The sequence below is a fragment of the Amia ocellicauda genome, chromosome 7, assembly GCF_036373705.1.
Source record: "Amia ocellicauda isolate fAmiCal2 chromosome 7, fAmiCal2.hap1, whole genome shotgun sequence".
NCBI lineage: Eukaryota > Metazoa > Chordata > Actinopteri > Amiiformes > Amiidae > Amia > Amia ocellicauda.
The window spans coordinates 8,327,089-8,346,486 of NC_089856.1; the positions used below are offsets into that span (position 1 = coordinate 8,327,089).

The following is a 19,398-nucleotide window of genomic DNA, read 5'->3' on the forward strand; positions in this document are numbered from 1 at the left end:
TTGTTGGTTCCTTCTTCACTATTATTGAGTGCACTAAATTATCTTATTTTATGGTTTATCTTTGTTATTTCCACTTATTAATAACCTTGTTTTGTTTTCCTTTATTCTTTATTCCTTTATTGTTTTTGAATCGGTTTATTGCTTCACTTGTGTTATTTAAGTTAACAGCCAACCATATGCCAGACACAGCACTTGATTTCAAACACCATGGAAAGTGGTAAAGGACGGTAGTCCTTTTGGAACCAGGACTGAAATTGCAATTGCATTGTTTAACTGTTGCTGTCTTTCTTAGCCCTCCTCTGGTGGCTGTCCTGGCATTTACAACCTATAATGGAAAAGGAAAGAAGCTCATATTTGCTTATTTTGCACTGACTGTTTTCTGAATACAACTGACCTGTATATCCTAGAGTCCCGGGAATCGGTGCTGAGCCGGTCTGACCTTGTGCCTGGCCCAAAATGGCTACTGGTCCTGGAGGCACTGAAGAGAAATTGTCCCAGAGCAGGCTTCCCGCTTAACTGTAGGTGGGGTGGCTGACAAGATGGAAGTAAATTAACAGTATCCCTGGTTGTGAACTCCTTTTGCTTAATTTGAGCATCTCTGTGAGAGAGACACCTCTAAATCTGTTGCTGCTTGGTGAGACCGTTCCCAGTATGAGAAGATTAGATTACTTCCCAACTGCTGTTGTCTTGGTATGACCGAGCCTGCCTGCGGAGAGAATTTGAAGGGGGTTGTGAGTTTCTCTTTCGACACCAAGCACATAAGGGAGCAGGCACCTCCACACTTGTATCTGAAAGCTTGCCACTGTGTATCATCATCAACCACAGGGTAGAAATACTGCACAGAAGCACTGTTCCAAGCAGGTTCTATACATAAGATATTTCTATATATTATAAGTAAGATTATGCTTCATTTAATAAATCACTCTGAGAGACTGTGCTTATTTGAGTAGATACCAGACAGAAGATGTCTAGTTTCCCTTTATTGTCCTGTCTTCACATAGGGGGATAATCCAATGAGTTCAAGGCTCTTTTTTTTTTTTAAGAAGGTGGTTCTAAGTACACTTATAATGAAAGGGTTCATATAAACCAAAGACTATAATACCTTTATACACTTGTCAGGACCTCCATAATACAAAATAGGATTGGATATTTTTGATGGGAAGAAATGTACTCCCTTAATAGTCGGACAAGGAATACTGAGTCCGCTTTAACTGAAGTAATACCAAAATGGTTTACTCCGCTACAATGAGGCACTAGAGCTGGCCAGTCAAGACCTTCTACAGTTTTTTTTTTTTTTTTTTTAAAGAACATCCTATCATATACAAGATGACTCTTTGGTTGCTGGGCAACTCCATGATGTCAATGAGGAACCCCAAACTTTACCACACACGTCTCCTTTGTCTTATGTTCTCTCTATGGCCATGGATGAAAATGTTTTTCTACAAATCTGTTACACCCAGTACACAATACACAAAGCTTAAATTCGTAAATGGGTTACACAATCTTGCTGCAACAATGATGCAAATATAATTGGCATCTAGACAGGGCACTGTCCTGCATCATTTTGCATTTTAAAAGCTACTTTGAAACTATTTATAACCGTAAATATGCGCCTTCCATATTGGAGATGATTGACATTTGCTCTTCCTGAAAGTATCAAATTGGCAAGAAGTAACCTTATGACCTCTAGCACAGATGCAACCCATACAGCTATTTGGAAAAATATACATCTTATCTATTTTTGTCAAGAAAACAAGATCAACAACACAGTACAATTGTAATTTTAATTGTAACACTGCAATTGTAAATAGTTGTTTTGCCTTTGTTCTGTAATGTTTGCTCAATTACTATTTATTATTATAGTTATTGAAGCTGAAAGATTAAATCTGCACAAAAGAATTAAGGGTCACTTCCTATGACCAATTTGGTATAACCATGAAGAGCAACTGAAATTATGCTCCTTTCTGCTCCTCATTATTTGTGCTTTTATATTACTTTTACTGTAACCACTTCTGTTAAATTAATACATATGCCTACCCTACCCCTTAGCACGCCATGAATGGAACTCTACTGTGTTGTGTACTTCTTTTAGCTCATTTGTACTTCTTTTCACAAGATTCCTTGTGAAAACTGAAAGTTGCCTTGGGTAAAGATGTCTGCTAATTCGTGATTCAGTATGAATTATTTCTGGATCCTGACACATAAACAAAGGTGTTTAATGTTATATTGAGAGGTTTATATGAACCCTATAATCTTACATAGCCCTAGGAGAACTCAGCCAATTGTGTCCTACCCTCATGGGAAATCACAGTCACTACAACAGCCCAAAAGAACCAGACCTCTTTATTGAGAACAGCTGTGTTTTCTGGTTTTCATTCCAGCCAAACTCTTAGTTCAGAGCTCTTCAACTCAGTTCCAGGCGGGCCTTTGGGCTTATGTTGTAACTCTTTGCTTCTTATTTGGTCTATTTAAATGACTAAATGGGTGATTTTAACATTTCTCCACATACTCCAGCAGGTTTTGTAAATTAATCTGAGAAAATAATTAAAATAATGTAATAACTCCTATTGGAACAAAAATCAGAAAACACTGGAATCTGACACTGCTGGTTTAACTGATTAACTGGTTGTCATTTGTACTTGTATACTACATTACAATTATTTTCAAAGTACTGCGCCTAGAAACAAAACAATGTGAATGCATCAACTGTAAAACAACACATTTTAAAACTATATTAACTAACTGATAAAATAACTATTCCAACTAGGTATCTCCAGTTGGAATAAAAACCAGAATACTCTATTGCCCTCTAGGAACTGTCTTAATGTAATTATTTTCTCTTAATTACATATCTGTTCTCCTTGGGTTTGGTAATGGTGGAGCACGGCTGCTTCCAGACACCTGGTACCTGGACCAGGTCACCTAAATGAGGGAAGATGAACCTCTGTACTTGCTCTAAGGCAGTGGGCACCAGTCCGGGTCCCGGAGGACTCCTGTATTTCCTACAATTAATTTTAACTGAGCTCATCAAACCCGTAATTGAACAACTCTTATTTACTTTCTTACTTACTACTTACTTACTATTTTCAGCTCTTATAAAAAAGTTTGGTCAGGTAAGTAGCTGACAACTGGACTAGAATGGAAACCAGTAGACACAGGGAGTCCTAGGATGACACTGGACTAGACTGAATGCTTCTTTCTTATGCTTTTATTTGAAAGCTGGGATTCATTTTTATTGAAAATTTTATAAGAAAATTGTTAAATGAAAGGATTTGTTCTCAAAGTTGCCCAGGAATGTGTGGCCTGTTGGCAACCTTACACAACAATGCTCAAATTAATCTGTTCTCAAATGACAGGATTTTGCATATTGAGCCAAACAAGAATTAGTACTTTTGACTTTACAGAATTATTTTAGGGGCAGGGCTGGAACAGGAATCCATGATGGGCTATAAAGAACTGTAACACATTGCTCCAGCGATAATGTTAGTTACTTTATGATTTCCATAAATCTTATTGGCTTTTTATACTATCTTCTACTTGGGGCCCAATCTATAATATTGTTCTAATAGAACAATATGATTGTCATTAGGAGACAATTTTGAAATGCAGCTTTTATTTTCCTTTATGTTTGTTTGTTTCATTTGCAGATCATTTGCATTGATAGTACACAGGCAGACACAACTTTCTCCACTATAATTGCAATCTCCTATTAGATTACACGCAACAGGCTTAAAGTTATAAATAGCCAACCCAATACAAATGAACATTATTTATATATAAATATACACACCTGTATTAGACACTGAGTTGATAAAGAATTGAAAGTGAATTCAAGATAGGGGGATGGGGGTGCTGCTGAATAAGGCGGACTCCGCTGGGTGCTCACTGGGGTATTATACGGTAAGTATGTGTTCACCATTTTCATTATTATAATGGTTACAACTTCATTTATAGCCTACTTATTTCCATGCTCCCTTGGGTTACGTTATAAGTGAAGTACACCTGAATGGCACTTTCCTACAAAAGGATAAAGATTCTGTCTTCTAAAAGGAAAAATGTAAATGTTTAACTAAATACATTAATTTATAACTGTTGCCTACGTAAATTAATAATGTAATGATATGCGCAGGAACAACACAAGACAATTTCACTTCACAAATAGTTGCCCATGGGCAAGTGGGCCATCTGTTTAATCATCTTGTGTTTGATTAAATTTGCACAGCAACCAAACAGGCAGTAAAAACCCAGTTCTTTGTCGTTGTATTAACTCTCATATTCAGAGTAGCCAGAAATAAAAATGCAGTAGTATCCCAAAACTATACAATTCTAGCCCAAAACCAACCCAGTATTTTTTTTATGACAAACGCGAAGTAAATCAATACATGTGGTGTTTCCACCCTCCACTATATTTGCATAAATAAATAAACCCACTCTCCCAACCTGTAAATATTCTTGTAATTGAACCATTTAACCATAATTGTATTAAATTCAGAAGACCCGATAAAGCAAATGTTAAGAGGATACCGACTTGCTAAATTATAGAACGCTCGATCTTTACACATAATTGATTTAGTCTGTCTGCGCTCTTGTGGATCATTCTGCGCAGAAGCAAACCATTTTAGCCATGAGTTCAAACAAACCTTTCTAAAAGAAACGCATTGAGTACGTCAGAGGCGAAAGTGTTTTCCAATGTTATTTCCACTACTGTTGTTAAAAGTCTCACTTTCACAGATTTCCGCAGAGCTGCGCTGCTCCACCAACGGGATCGGTAGGATTCTGCAGATCTGCGCAGAACTGCGGAGATCGGCTCTGCAAGAACGCGATCTCTGCGATTCGAGAAAGTGAGGCTTTTAACAACAATAGTGGAAATAACATTGGAAAACACTTTCGCATTTTGAAAAATACAAAGTTTGGAATTCAGTAAAAATACGCATCACATGAACACGTGTAGAAAGTACCCAGAAATGTAGGTCCCCGCACAAAGCCATTTTTCTCCACACACACTGAAACCGACCAACCTTGCAACCCTGCATATTCCCAATCCCCTTCGCAGAGGCAGGCGTGGTTGGTTTTGTATCGCGGCGAAAAAATAGTTAATTTTAACTCCAGCTGGGCTGAGACGGCTTTTCCATTTGCCGGCTCAGCTCCCTCCTCCTGCCTCACTGCGCATGACAGACGAGAGCCGAGCACAGGCTGGAGTGAAGGGGAGCCGGCGGATACAACTTCCAGAAAATCACCAGTGGGTAAGTGATTGCGACACTTTTTGACTTTGGCAATGAGAATAAATACGATTTTGACATCTACGTGTTGGAATCATTTCGCAACATTAATTCAGAGTCAAAACCGCATATTGTTTCCTCAAATGTCAAGCATCGACCGCTTATACTTGAGAAATGCTTTTTGATTATGACACCAATCGTTTACTTGGGTGCGAATTTGATCCAGCAGTGTGGGAACATTGTTTATTGGGTTGTTTAGATTAGTACAAACAACAGCAATGAAAATACATTTAAATTGGGATTAGATTTGTCAACGGATGCGTATGCAGACTGTACACGTGCGGCCCAATCCGTCATAAATAGCGAAGGAAAAGCGTTGAATTGAAAACGAGGCTATTTCTATTTTAAATTAAATTTGACTCCGTACGTGGGATCTGCATCTAGGATTTTATAATCGCTGGGGCAGGGATGCCGAAAACTCTCGACACAAGGGCGTTATTCATCACTGTTTTGTAAATATTATTTTCAGTAGCCTTATACCTTTCCGAATGATTAAGCAGCGCATCTGTTTTACAATCTGAGATGATCATGATTACGGCAGCAGTTAAACCCCGAAACTGTCATCTGTTTGAAATGTGCTCTTGATGCAAGCCTTTTTGGGATTATGATTAGGCTAATGTACTAAAACGTAACCGGCTAATGTACTAAAACGTAACCATTTATATGCAAACTTTATCAATTAAAAGACAGACACTTAAAAGTAGGCTACCACATTCAAACGAGTAAGCGTTTAAGTCATATTTAAAGCACACGTATCATGCTAAAACCTTTCCATGCGCGAATTGCGTATCATTGAAGAAAACGCGTAGCTACTGTACTTACAATGTAACCAATTACATCCAGACTTTAGCAATGACGAGACAGACCCCTCAGTCCTGTATACAAAATATTGGATGTTTAAAGTAATATTGAAAGCATAAGTATCACGTTAACCCCTATTTACATTAAGCGCATTTGGCCAGGGCTTAATATCCAATCTTTTGTATATAGTACTAGTACTAGGTGTCTTGTCTTGTCATATATGAATGTAAACAGGTTGATTTTCTGTACAATAAGTCAGAGTTATACACCTTCAACATTAAGCGCAATTCACATTGAAATTGATTATATGCAGGGCTTAACGTCGTTATTATATTGTATTTGTTCATATTAGTATAATCTTGAATTGGTTACATGAGGAACTGCCTAACTGTAAACGCACAAATTGTGAAAAGGTATGGGTATGGAAAGTCACAGTAAGCAACATTAAGCGTTTTTGACCATGCCATTATACGTTGCATGTATACCAAGTCTGTAGGCACTACAGCAAAAGTGTACTAGCATATTATGTGGGTCACATCCACACACGTAAGTCTGTGACGTCACACATGCCGCGTCATTTTGGTAGCGTTCGTGTTGCGCAGATTTCCGCAGTTCTCATTGGTGGAGCATCGCAGAAATGCGAAAATCTGCGAGACACTAACGCCACCTTTCAACAAGACTCTTTATTGATTTTGTTATTGCTTTTATTTATTTATTTGACGGTTTTTGCAAGTATTGCGATGTTGTCATATTAATGAGTTAGTATATTATAATTTTGTTTAAAAAAAAAAAAAGTGGCGCAAGAGCAGTTCCCTTACGTACAGCTGAAAGTGGCACTGGAACTATTTGTTCTTGATGTAAGCAGTTTTGATCCACGCTGCCAATATTTTTCCAAACCTGGGACAAGTTGCCATTTTCGCTAAAACGAATAGAAACGAATGCACAAATCATTACCTTTGCTAAACCGAACATTGATTCCCCTACAGCATGCCAAACAAGTCCCCCCTTTGGTCAGAGATCTAAAAGATCGGACAGAGATTAACAAGGCAGAATAAAGCACTTAACTTTTGTAATGAGGAACAAACAAAGTTGGTTTTATGGGCGTCAGTTTTTGTGTTGTCATCAGATAGTTTGGCATGCTGGGCAGCACAAAGGGAATCGTCTGCAATTCCTGTTCCAGAGACTTCTGTCATTGCATCTACAGATGCTCTGAATTAGTGTATTTGATTAACACATTGCTTCATTGTCTTTTTTTTTTTTTTTCTAACAAAATACTGAAGGCAAAAAGTAAAGCATTTTAATAGCTGACAGGAGTAAAAACCAGATTTTATTATCACAGTCAATCAATAGAGCATGAAATTACATCTTCTCTCTCCTCCATGAACTGCTAATATCTTCCTGTGCTCCAGACTGATAAGCATAGCGTCCTTTAAAATCACAGTATAAACACTGCTGCGCAAGCTGCCTTGGGAATAGTGACAATCCTATATGTCCTGCTTTTGCTAGGGAGTGCTTTATCATGGTGTAAAGTGGCAGAGATCTTAAACTAGCATATTTCACTACACCTGTCAGATTATAGCTCTCACAGGTGGTAAGAGACTGGGATTTAAAACAGCGTTTTTCTGATTTCTGAATTGGACACCAATCCAATCATGTTTTAACTTTGGGGCCAAGATATTTGTTTCACTTGACACATCTGAAGTTGACAGCAGCTACTAGATATTTCTAATCTTATTTTTAAGACAATCTGAGCTGGGCAGATGTGTGTGTGAAATGCAAGCAATATTAAATGTATATTGTTATCCGTTAAATGAATGAAGTTGTAGTAAAGTAAAGAAGCAAAGGGAAGTAATGTTGAAAATGCAGAAAAGAGCCCATTAATGAATATTGTCTCCAACTGTTAGTCACCATACTACAAACAATGGGCATTGCTGACCTCAAGAAACAAATAAATCAGTGGCAGGTCTTTATACAAAGCATTGTGGGCATCGGGAACATGTCACTCAGCCATGTACTGGAAGTGAACTCTGTGTTCCTTCTAAACATTTCTGGATAAAATGGATATGTTAACTACTTAAACTCCAAACCTGCACGTTAGACTTTTTAGACCTGTATGTTTGTGCCCTGTGAAGCTGCTTTAAATATACTCTTATCTGATTATATGGCTTGGGGTAATAACAGATTCATATGACAAAGATGAGTGTTGATGCTTTTGATATTTGCTCTCTGGCAGTTTTCCACTGGCACTCTTTCCTGGATGCACCTAATCTATAGATCTGGTAGAGATCACCTGTATTTTACACAGTGTCAGGATTGTATTCCATTCTGTAAAATGTAGTTCATGAAGAAAGCACTGCCTTCATAATAGCCATCATTATTCAGGGATGAACTCATAATTTTACATGGGCATCTGACCTGTTCAACTTGTTTGTGTTCTCCTCGATCTCTGTCTGTCATATCAGAAGTTTTAGACCTTCGAGAATATAATTTGCAATTCTATTAAGTGGTTTCTATTGAGACAGTGTAGAAGGAAAGTTATAAATTACTCTCTCACAAGGCTTACCGCTTGTATACTTAAAGAAAGACAAGGCCAAGCCAAGGGTCAAGTCAGAAGGTAGTTTACCTTTGTTTAGATTTATGATGTGCATCTAGGAGATGATGTCAAACTGTGTGGTTTAAGTGTCTGCTCCCTAATCTATATATTGACCTGTGAGCTGTTACCTATAATTATATATCTTCTGCTTAGCTGGCCTTTAAGATAAAATAGAAATGAGTTTTTAAATTATTACCAGATCTTTGTTGACTTCTGTGTGTATAAAAGCCTCTGACTTTTCGTATGGAGTCAGAGCAGTTTTGTAATCTCCTTGATTCACTGTTCCTCTCCACGCTGTGTGTAATAAAGACATTGCAACAAACGCACTAACCTGATTGAAGGCTGAGTTTCTTCCACAACATTAATCAACATAGAGCACAGATTTGTACTTTGCAATTCTGTAGGTTTGTTTTTATTTGGACTAGCCCCATATCTGTTTTTTTTTCTCTTAGCTACAGTAGCTGTTTCAGGTTTGTGTATAATTCATTGTTGGGTCATCACGCTGTACAGATCTAAACTGCAGGAAATTATAGCACAAGATCGAACAAGGTAGTTGAAGTCAAGGAAGTGTAACAAACTAGAATATCAATAATGAAGGAGTTAAGCTTGTGATATGCTTCTGTTGAGATCTGATCTTGTGGAGCAGGGAGATGTAAGCGGTGTTTTGGTGATAAGAGCTGCAGTTAACTGAGTACGGAACTGACTGTTCAGTATAGGGGGATATAAGAGGTGAAGAGGGAGGAGATCTTTCTAGAATAATCATAAAAAGATATTGGTAGTAAATTACCTCTTTATCTGGTATACTATTGTCTCCAGTAGTCTGCTATCAGTGCTGCAGTGAGGGCTGTAAAACAGATGACTGTTCTGTAGATTGCAGTAACAGTGGGCACACTCCTACTATGTGAAGGGAATGGAAAATGGGGAGTGCTGGGCCTTGCCAGGAGAAGATAATTTTTTGCAGTTTTGTGCCCTTTCGCTTTCTAAACTAAACTGGGAGAAATCCGAGCTACTTTTTATGTTCACGTCTTGATTGAGCTGCTGATTCTACTACCTTTTTTGTCGGATGAATACAATGATTAACCAGGCACGTCATTCCATCATCCCCTCTGCCCTGATCCTATTAAAACACACGTTTAATTCTCACACTTTGTCTGATTTCCTTTCCCAGTGTGTCAGTTCCCTCATTGTGTGTTTTCATAACCTTCACGCCAACTGATTTAGATTGAGATGCAAATGCAGAGAAGAACAATAAACCAATTTTATTTTTTCTTTATTAAGTAGTATCGTGGAGCTGCTTGGAAACTAATGTCTTTCTGTGGATGTGTTTTTACAGGGGTGTTATTGCTGCGATGCTGTATCTCAGACACTGCAGGAGCCTGGCCAGGGTCTGCCTGTATAGGACGCCCAGGTAAGAGAAGAGCAGAACAGCCTATAGGTGGGGAGGGGCAGGCTGAATGGGTCTGTAAAGGAGGAGTGAAGGGGGGGGGGTTGTGGAGTGGGAGACGACAGGTTGGAGGTGGGAAGGAGCAGCTTAGTGAAGATAGCAGTTTGGAAGGACTACATCTGGAATTTAAAGGGGGCAGCAATATGATAACAGTGTAGATGAGACTTAGACCCCATTTACACTGGCCCTGGGCTGCCTCAAAATTTGTTAGAGAGAGAGAGATCTGTCCTTTTCACATCACCACAGAGTTACTCATTGATCTGGCAGGCAGGCTTGGCAGCACAAATAGCCCTTTCTCTCTCTCGCTCTCACTTTTTACTTTTTTAACACGTGTAAATGGGTCAACAACAGCTTCGCCTTTTTCAGATCCAACATGTTGCTCCTACTGTCTGCTGTATTATCTCAGCCGTCTCGCCCCAAGGCACTTCCAGGCGATATCACGGCATTAAGGATTTAAGGCGTGTTTAGCAAGTGAAATGTTGAAGCTGTATAGAGCTGATATATGATACGTGAGCCGTAAGTCGTGAGCTTTGAGCTGTCATGTGTCATGTGTGATTCTGTGTGTCCTGTGCAGGCTGCTGCTGCAGGGACCGGCGTCCAGTCTCCCAGAGAGTGCGGGCGCAGTGTGCACACGTTGGCAGAGCAGCAATGGCGGGCAGGATGGGTGGGGGCAGCGAACCAAGATCCCTCGCTGGAGACACATGGGGGCCGGTCTGCTGGTTGGAACAGGCACTGTGCTGGCGTACGGGCTGTACCACAGACAGGTGAGAGCAGTGGGCACTGGGCTCATTTCCACCACACAATTCACAAGTGGATTTCTTTCCAGTTCCTAAGCACACCTAATAATGAGGTTCCCAAACTGGGTGTTGGTCTTTTATAGGGAACCTGTCATTAGCACTGCAGGTGTGTGCCTAAGGCTGGGCAGTTAGGTGTCTGCTGATCCCTAAGCAACTTGAGAAAGCTTGAGCAAAATTGCCAAAAAGAATGGACAAAATGGTAGAGAGTAACCTAAAAAGGTGCTTCCACCAAATAGCAGATATTGTTCCTCTTCTATCTCACTCCTGTCAACATGTCTCTCTCACTCTCTCTGTCCTGTCAGTGTGTCTAAATCTCTCTGTTTGTATTCCAGGTCCAGCAGGCGTCTGCCACCTCCAAGTCCATAGGAAGCATTGAGAAGCCATCTGACTACCCTGTATATACGCAGGATGAAGTTGCCCGGCACAGGACATTGACTGATGGGGTATGGGTCACCTTCAAAGGTGCGGTCTATGACATCACTGACTTTGTGGCCCTACACCCAGGTGGGGACAAGATCCTGCTGGCAGCAGGGGGTGCCCTGGAGCCCTTCTGGTCCCTGTACGCAGTCCACAACCAAGAGCACGTGCTGGAGATTCTGGCCGAGTACAAGGTTGGGGAGTTGTGTCCTGAAGACTTGAAGAAGCAGATGGGGTCTTCATGCGACCCCTACGCTGGTGACCCAGCCAGACACCCAGCGCTCCGCGTCAACAGCCTGAAGCCCTATAATGCTGAGCCACCCACGGAGATACTATCAGAGAACTACATCACTCCCTCGGCATTCTTCTTCAAGAGGAACCACCTCCCTGTCCCCAAGGTGGACCCCAAAGCGTACCGGTTGGAGATCCACGGTCTGCCCTGTGGCCCTGTCTCCCTGTCCCTGGAGGATCTGAAGACCAAGTTCCCAAAGCACACTGTGACAGCAACCTTGCAGTGTGCCGGCAACCGCCGCTCAGAGATGAACCAGGTGAAAGTGGTGAAAGGGCTCAACTGGGGTATCGCTGCCATTAGCAACGCCAACTGGGGCGGTGCCCTCCTTAGAGATGTGCTGATGCATGTTGGGTACCGTCCTGGGTTCCCTGCCCGACACGTGCAGTTCGAAGGCTTGGATGTAGACCCAGTGGGGACTTCCTACGGGGCCTCCATCCCTTTGGGCAAGGCGGTCAGTGAGGAGGGCGATGTGCTGCTGGCCTACGAGATGAATGGGGAGGATCTGCCCCCCGATCACGGGTATCCTGTCCGCGTGGTGGTGCCTGGGACTGTGGGGGCACGGAATGTGAAATGGCTGGGTAAAATCATCCTGAGCGAAGATGAGAGCCCCAGCCACTGGCAGCAGAATGACTACAAAGGCTTCTCTCCTGGCACTGACTGGGACACAGTGGATTTCAAGGCAGCGCCGGCTATCCAGGAGCTCCCAGTGCAGTCGGCCATCACCCAGCCACAGGAGGGCATTGTCCTGGATCGTGGCCTGGGGACAGTAACCGTGAAAGGTTACGCCTGGAGCGGCGGTGGCCGGGAGGTGGTGCGGGTGGACGTGTCAGTGGATGGGGGGCAGACATGGCATGTGGCCAAGCTGCGAAGTGGGGAGGAAGGTGATCAGTCACCCCCACCAGGCCGCGCCTGGGCCTGGAAGCTGTGGGAACTGAACGTCCCCCTGCCCCCAGATGTCCACGAGCTGGTGATCATCTGCAAGGCCGTGGACAGCAGCTACAATGTGCAGCCCGACACTGTAACACCCATCTGGAACCTCAGAGGCGTCTTGAGCAACGCCTGGCACCGGGTCCGAGTGAGGGTGAAGGAGGACTAGGCCCAGGGAGGCGCTGTGGGCACATTGCTTAAACCAGTGGCGCCCAGCCCTGTTACTCTCATAGGTCGCCCCTAAAATCAGGAATTTCTAAAGATGGGGAACAGTGTTAGTTATTTAATTAATTAAGCAAATCATCTGGTCCTTCGAGGCTTTTTGCATTTTGCATAGGGGTCTCTCCAGCAGGAGGGTTGCCCACCCCTAACCTTTCGTTCTTACCTTAGGTAGGTTAATCTCAGGGCACAGTTCATTATCAAGTCCCAAAACTGCCTAAGGGATTTAGTATGATTGAAAAGCACGGACTAGCCACAAAGGTAGGACAATTCGCACAACTACACAAGCACGCACAACTAGAATGGACCACAACAGCTGAGATGTACAAGGAATAATTTACAGAATTACAAACACTCCTGCTTTTTCTCCTCAGAATTAGAATTGCCAGGTCATGAGAATAATGGTTCCTGTGAAAGCCTGAAACACAGAGATCAAGAGCAAGTCTGGAGATTGGAGTTCTCAGGGTGCTTAATAAAGTTTAATCCATTTGTGACTGGGATGTCCATGAGCAGAACAGAACTGGAAACCAGTGTCGGACTGGGATGATAAAGTGGACTAAATGGCCCTCGTCTTGTTACTCAATGGTGACCTCTCTGGCTTTCCCCTAGCAACCGCAACATCTGTAGTCCAGGAGTTCTGTTATGAAGTGTAAATGGAAGCACCTGGCTAGGTTACCTCGGCCAGGGAGAGAGCTGTGGGTATTTATTGAGCTCTGTCCAATCAGAGGGGATGGCATTCCGCTGTCTGTGCCACATCAGTTGAGGATGAGAACAAGGTGCCTGGCCTAGAAGAGCTCATGCAAGACATGTGAGCTACAAAATCACAGCCACCACATTAAAGCGCACAATGCACTATTTGTACCTGCAGGGAGAGCCACAATTGTGGATTGTGGATAACCACAATCCGTCACAATCAAATCAACGCACAGTCACATTCTAAGGAGTGTATTATTTAATGACAAATGCTAATGAATCAAAACATTAGATAACAATAAATGGGATATCAATGAGCAATTAACTCTGTTCAATTAACTGCAATCTTCACTACACCTTTACTACACATTATTCTAAGAAATCAATTCAAAAATCACAAGCATCGAAAGATTCAGATGGAGCTTCATAAATGTATATTAAACTTCAAATGATGAAAGCAAATACTTTTTTTATACAGTCTTCAAATGGAATGTGTTTTTTTCCCTCTTGAATGTAATGCCTGAATATGTCCTACATATTGCAAAATCCTTTCTGTTATGCAGTGAAGAATCCCAGCACCTGTGTACCTTACTGTTATAAAGCAGTCCTGTTAAAGTCAGGTGTTGGGGGATGGGGATGGTTATTCCAGTCTGAGTTCTTGGTTAGTTGGGCCTAGACCTAATCCACAACTTTGACCCCCCACTATTCACGAATCACAGACCATAGAAGGAGCGTTGGTGGGTGAATCAATGTTTAGATTTAGTCTAGGCCCTAATCTAGTATTGTATCAATCATATATGTGTGTTTATATATATATATATATATATAAACAACTGTTTTACTTTATTTGCAGTTGATGGGTGAACCTATTCTCTTGTGCACTGCTTATAATGCAATTTGCAACCGGTAGAGAATAATTAAATTAATTCCAGTTAAACCGCTAATCAGACCAGTTCACCAGATGATAATAGTTGTTAACATAATACATATCCTGTTATGCATTTGCACAGTTCACGTGAGTTTATGTAATCATGGGCTCTGATATATAATATTTATCAGAAATAAAGTAAAAACGTTAAAAAAAAAAAAAAAAGTTAAGGAGATAACCTAGAACTGAATTTAGATTCCCTTGTTTTCACCTGCGCCCCCTTGTGGTGTATACATACTGTGCTGCTGTGTGTGCACTGTATGCAGAAGGCTGCAAAATTAACTTTCTATTGCATTTACTTACAAGATGCAGTTGTGTTCTGTACTTAGACGTTATCTTTCTGAATCATGCCAGGATGTGTAGCAAAGCATGTTTCCCCCAATGGACTTAAATAAGCTGTTTACATGCTAGTTTCCGTTTGTGCCACATATTGTACTGTACGTCATATGTAAACATGTTGAATTACAACAGTGGTGTTACATACACAAGTCCTTGTGGTTTTAAGTACATATTTGTTAGGGACTGCGTTGCTATCCACGCTCTGCTATTGTCTTTTAGAAGGTAAATCACTAAGCACAGGGACAGACACAAGAAACCTTCTTGTGTATAATTATTGTGGAAGAATGTAATGTTCAAAGCATATCTGTTTTAAGTTTCTTTTCTTAATTCAAATGTTCAGGGCTTATGTATGTAACACTGTTGTTGTGATTCAGACTTTAGATTTAAAATATGTCACTTGACGCACAAAATTGACTGAAACAAGATGCAGTGCAAAAATATTATTAATCTCTTTGGGCGGTGTTCCTCTCTGAGTTACCCTGACTGATGCGATAGACACACACAACCAAAGAACTGTGGTTAGGATTCGTGCTGATCAATTGGCAATGTGGGAAGAAAAGGGAAGCTGATTCAGAGAGGAGAGCATTTCTGCAGTGTTCAGGTGTTATTCCTAAGAAATTATATCAATTTTTAATTCAAATACTGAAATCCACTTGATGGTATGTCTGAAATATACTAAGTAAATACATGGGGCAATTGGTGCACATACATTTGTCCAACAATATGTAATTGCTGATAGCGGTGTTTATATGCGGATAAAGTCACACAGGAGATTGATTAAAGTGGTTGTGGCTGGTTACAGTTTTACAGAATTTGGGTTTTTGGTTGAATAGAATCTAAAAAAATCTGTACAACAAAACATGAAGGTCTTAAGTTGGCATTGTTAATATAGCAGTATTACTATTAACCAAAACCTAGTTTAAAAATACAACCCAGCTGTACCACCTTAAAAAAACAAAAAATAAAAACTATCTGTGCTTATGACTTTCCAAATTCCAATTAATCTGGACAGTGCTAGTAGTAACTAATCTGAAGATGACTGACAGACAACTTCTAATTAATTCCCCAAGCATTTGACCATTTGCAGCAACTTGATTCTGTTTCTCATAACTCTTTAGTATAATAAAGTTAATCAAAATATAATGTAATGTTTTGATTGCAGTGTTGCAAACTACAAAAGCACCAGGGACATTATAATAATGCTCCACCTTCTATTCTACAAAGGGCAATCAAGGGGTAATTTATAACATGTTTTGAAAATTGACAGAACTTTGTAAGCTGTGATATGATCATTTTCTCTATAGTGGCAGCACAGTTTGCAGGCAGAACTCTACAGAATGAAATGAACAGGGCTATTCCCTAATACTAAACTGTAGCACTGGAAATGTCTTAATAAATCAGAAGCACAATGTATTTTATTTCAAAGCCTAGCTTAAATGCTTAATTTTTCACAAAATTACAATTTCTTTGCAAGGTGCAAAGTCCGTTAATCTGATGCTATGGATTTCAAATAGATTTTACAAAAGAATGAACCTATTTTTAATAATATGACATCATACTTAATATATCACTTCCCACAGAGTAGCCTCCAGAGACCAAGAAAATAAGTAGGGATTCTTGCTTCTACTGTTATTAGTCTTTAATTTTCCTCTCAAATCCAATGTTATATTTTACAGATACTTCACCTGGGAGATCTTTTATCTGAGACTATACCAATGTGCCTTTAGAATAGAACAATGTTTGTGAATGATGAAAATAGTTTTATTTTTTGGATGCTGATCTTGCACATAAATGTGAATGTTACAGAATGGACAGTGTTCTTGTATTTTTTTTTTTTATTTCAGCTGTTTATAATAAAATCATCGATTAATAAATTATTTTCTTTGGGTGTCTTGTTTACTGGGATTTCAGTGTAACATCCTTTGCTTTCTAACTTTGAGTGGTTTAATGGTACTTCACAAAGACACACAAACTCATAGTCATAGACTATACTGACTTGTGACAGAGACAGAAGTGCCAAATTCAATCCCAAGAGACCCATAAATACACAGGGTCACATTGTAAATCCAACATAAACCATCTACAGTTAAAATTTTTAAATGCAAATGTGTTTAAAGGTTAAAATATAATAGACATTTATTAATGCAAAACCCATCCCATTTCACTTTTAAATATTTCATTGTAACTTGCAATGTCAAACCAAAGACTGCATGACACATTTAATACTTAAATTAAAATGTCTATTACTAAAATGAAGCATTCCATTTATGTCTCAGTACATAAACAGTGTTGCTCTGAAAATTAAACTCATGATCTTTTAACAGTTACACAACTTGGCACCTTGAAAAAGTGTCAGATAAGAGTTTAAGCCCCAAATACTTTTTACTACTGTGTATACATTAAACTGTAAAGTCATGTTATGTTTATGAACAAACCCCCAATGATACAAAGTAAACTTTCTTAACGATACAATGCCCCATCCAGACACTCTATAGCTAAATAAAAAGCTAATTATCATAATCTAAATGTCTCATTCTGTATGCACTCCAGTTCCCCTGCCTTATAGCCAGTCCTGTTCTGCTTCCATTTGGTGACCAGTCAAATGAATAAGCCCCTTTAAATATTAATATGACCCTCACCACTTTGTATGTTTCTCCTTATTAAGGGTTAAATGAATGTCATAGAAATGTTTTATTAACATGACCTATAATGCTGGTCTTTGGGAGAGCCCCCAAAACATCATATTAATCTTGAGTGATTAAGACATAGTGTTTGAGACCTGTGTTTTCTGGCTTCCATTCGAAGTGGAGTTCGGATTTATTTAACATCAGTTTATCTGACATAAATTACATGATTTTAAAAGGTAACCGCTTACAAGATTATTTTGGAGGAACACTTAATGTAATATCACGGGAAGTATTTAAGTCATCCAGATAATCAAGTTAGACTGATTAGGGATCTAGGTTGGAACAAAAGCAAGACCACATTGCAGCTCTTTATGACCTACAGTGCATCCGGAAAGTATTCACAGCGCTTCACTTTTTCCACATTTTGTTATGTTACAGCCTTATTCCAAAATTGATTAAATTCATTAATTTTCCTCAAATTCTACAAACAATACCCCATAATGACAACGTGAAAGAAGATTGTTTGAAATCTTTGCAAATTTCTTAAAAAAAAAAAAGCACATGTACATAACTATTCGCAGCCTTTGCTCAATACTTTGTTGAAGCACCTTTGGCACCAATTACAGCCTCAAGTATTTTTTGAGTATGATGCTACAAGCTTGGCACACCTATTTTTGGGCAGTATCTCCCATTCTTCTTTGCAGGACCTCTCAAGCTCCATCAGGTTGGATGGGGAGCGTCAGTGCACAGCCATTTTCAGATCTCTCCAGAGATGTTCAATCGGGTTCAAGTCTGGGCTCTGGCTGGGCCACTCAAGGACATTCACAGAGTTGTCCTGTAGCCACTCCTTTGTGATCTTGGCTGTGCTTAGGGTTGTTGTCCTGTTGGAAGATGAACCTTCGCCCCAGTCTGAGGTCCATAGCACTCTGGAGCAGGTTTTCATCAAGGATGTCTCTGTACATTGCTGCATTCATCTTTCCCTTGATCCTGACTAGTCTCCCAGTTCCTGCCGATGAAAAACATCCCCACAGCATGATGCTGCCACCACCATGCTTCACTGTAGGGATGGTATTGGCCAGGTGATGAGCGGTGCCTGGTTTCCTCCAGACATGAGGCTTGCCATTCAGGCCAAAGAGTTCAATCTTTGTTTCATCAGACCAGAGAATTTTGTTTCTCATGGTCTGAGAGTCCTTCAGGTGCCTTTTGGCAAACTCCAGGCGGGCAGTCATGTGCCCTTTACTGAGGAGTGGCTTCTGTCTGGCAACTCTACCATACAGGCCTGATTGGTGGAGTGCTGCAGAGATGGTTGTTCTTCTGGAAGGTTCTCCTCTCTCCACAGAGACACGCTGGAGCTCTGTCAGAGTGACCATTGGGTTCTTGGTCACCTCCCTGACTAAGGCCCTTTTCCCCCGATCGCTCAGTTTGGCCGGGCGGCCAGCTCTAGGAAGAGTCCTGGTGGTTCCAAACTTCTTCCATTTACGGATAATGGAGGCCACCGTGCTCATTGGGACCTTCAATGCTGCAGAATTTTTTCTGTACCCTTCCCCAGATCTGTGCCTCGATACAATCCTGTCTCGGAGGTCTACAGACAATTCCTTGGACTTCATGGCTTGGTTTGTGCTCTGACATGCACTGTTAACTGTGGGACCTTATATAGACAGGTGTGTGCCTTTCCAAATCATGTCCATTCGACTGAATTTATCTCAGGTGGACTCCAATCAAGTTGTGGAAACAGGATGCACCTGAGCTCAATTTTGAGTGTCATGGCAAAGGCTGTGAATACTTATGTACATGTGCTTTTTTTTGTTTTTTATTTTTAAGAAATTTGCAAAGATTTCAAACAAACTTCTTTCACGTTGTCATTATGGGGTATTGTTTGTAGAATGTTGAGGAAAATAATGAATTTAATCAATTTTGGAATAAGGCTGTAACATAACAAAATGTGGAAAAAGTGAAGTGCTGTGAATACTTTCTGGATGCACTGTATGTTTGAGAGTTCTGTATTAAGTCAAGTAGTTTTATTTTGCAATTGAGAACTTGAT

The 19,398-nt window shown here is 40.4% G+C and overlaps 1 protein-coding gene across 1 annotated transcript; it reads left to right on the forward strand.

The window, feature by feature from the left end:
* Positions 1 to 4,941: 4,941 nt before the first annotated feature.
* suox (sulfite oxidase) lies at positions 4,942 to 16,606 on the forward strand. Its single transcript, XM_066708184.1, has 4 exons — positions 4,942 to 5,243; positions 10,007 to 10,081; positions 10,692 to 10,881; positions 11,247 to 16,606. Exons 2-4 carry the CDS (start codon positions 10,023 to 10,025, stop codon positions 12,717 to 12,719), a joined length of 1,722 nt encoding a protein of 573 aa, XP_066564281.1. The 5' UTR covers positions 4,942 to 5,243; positions 10,007 to 10,022; the 3' UTR covers positions 12,720 to 16,606.
* Positions 16,607 to 19,398: the final 2,792 nt, after the last annotated feature.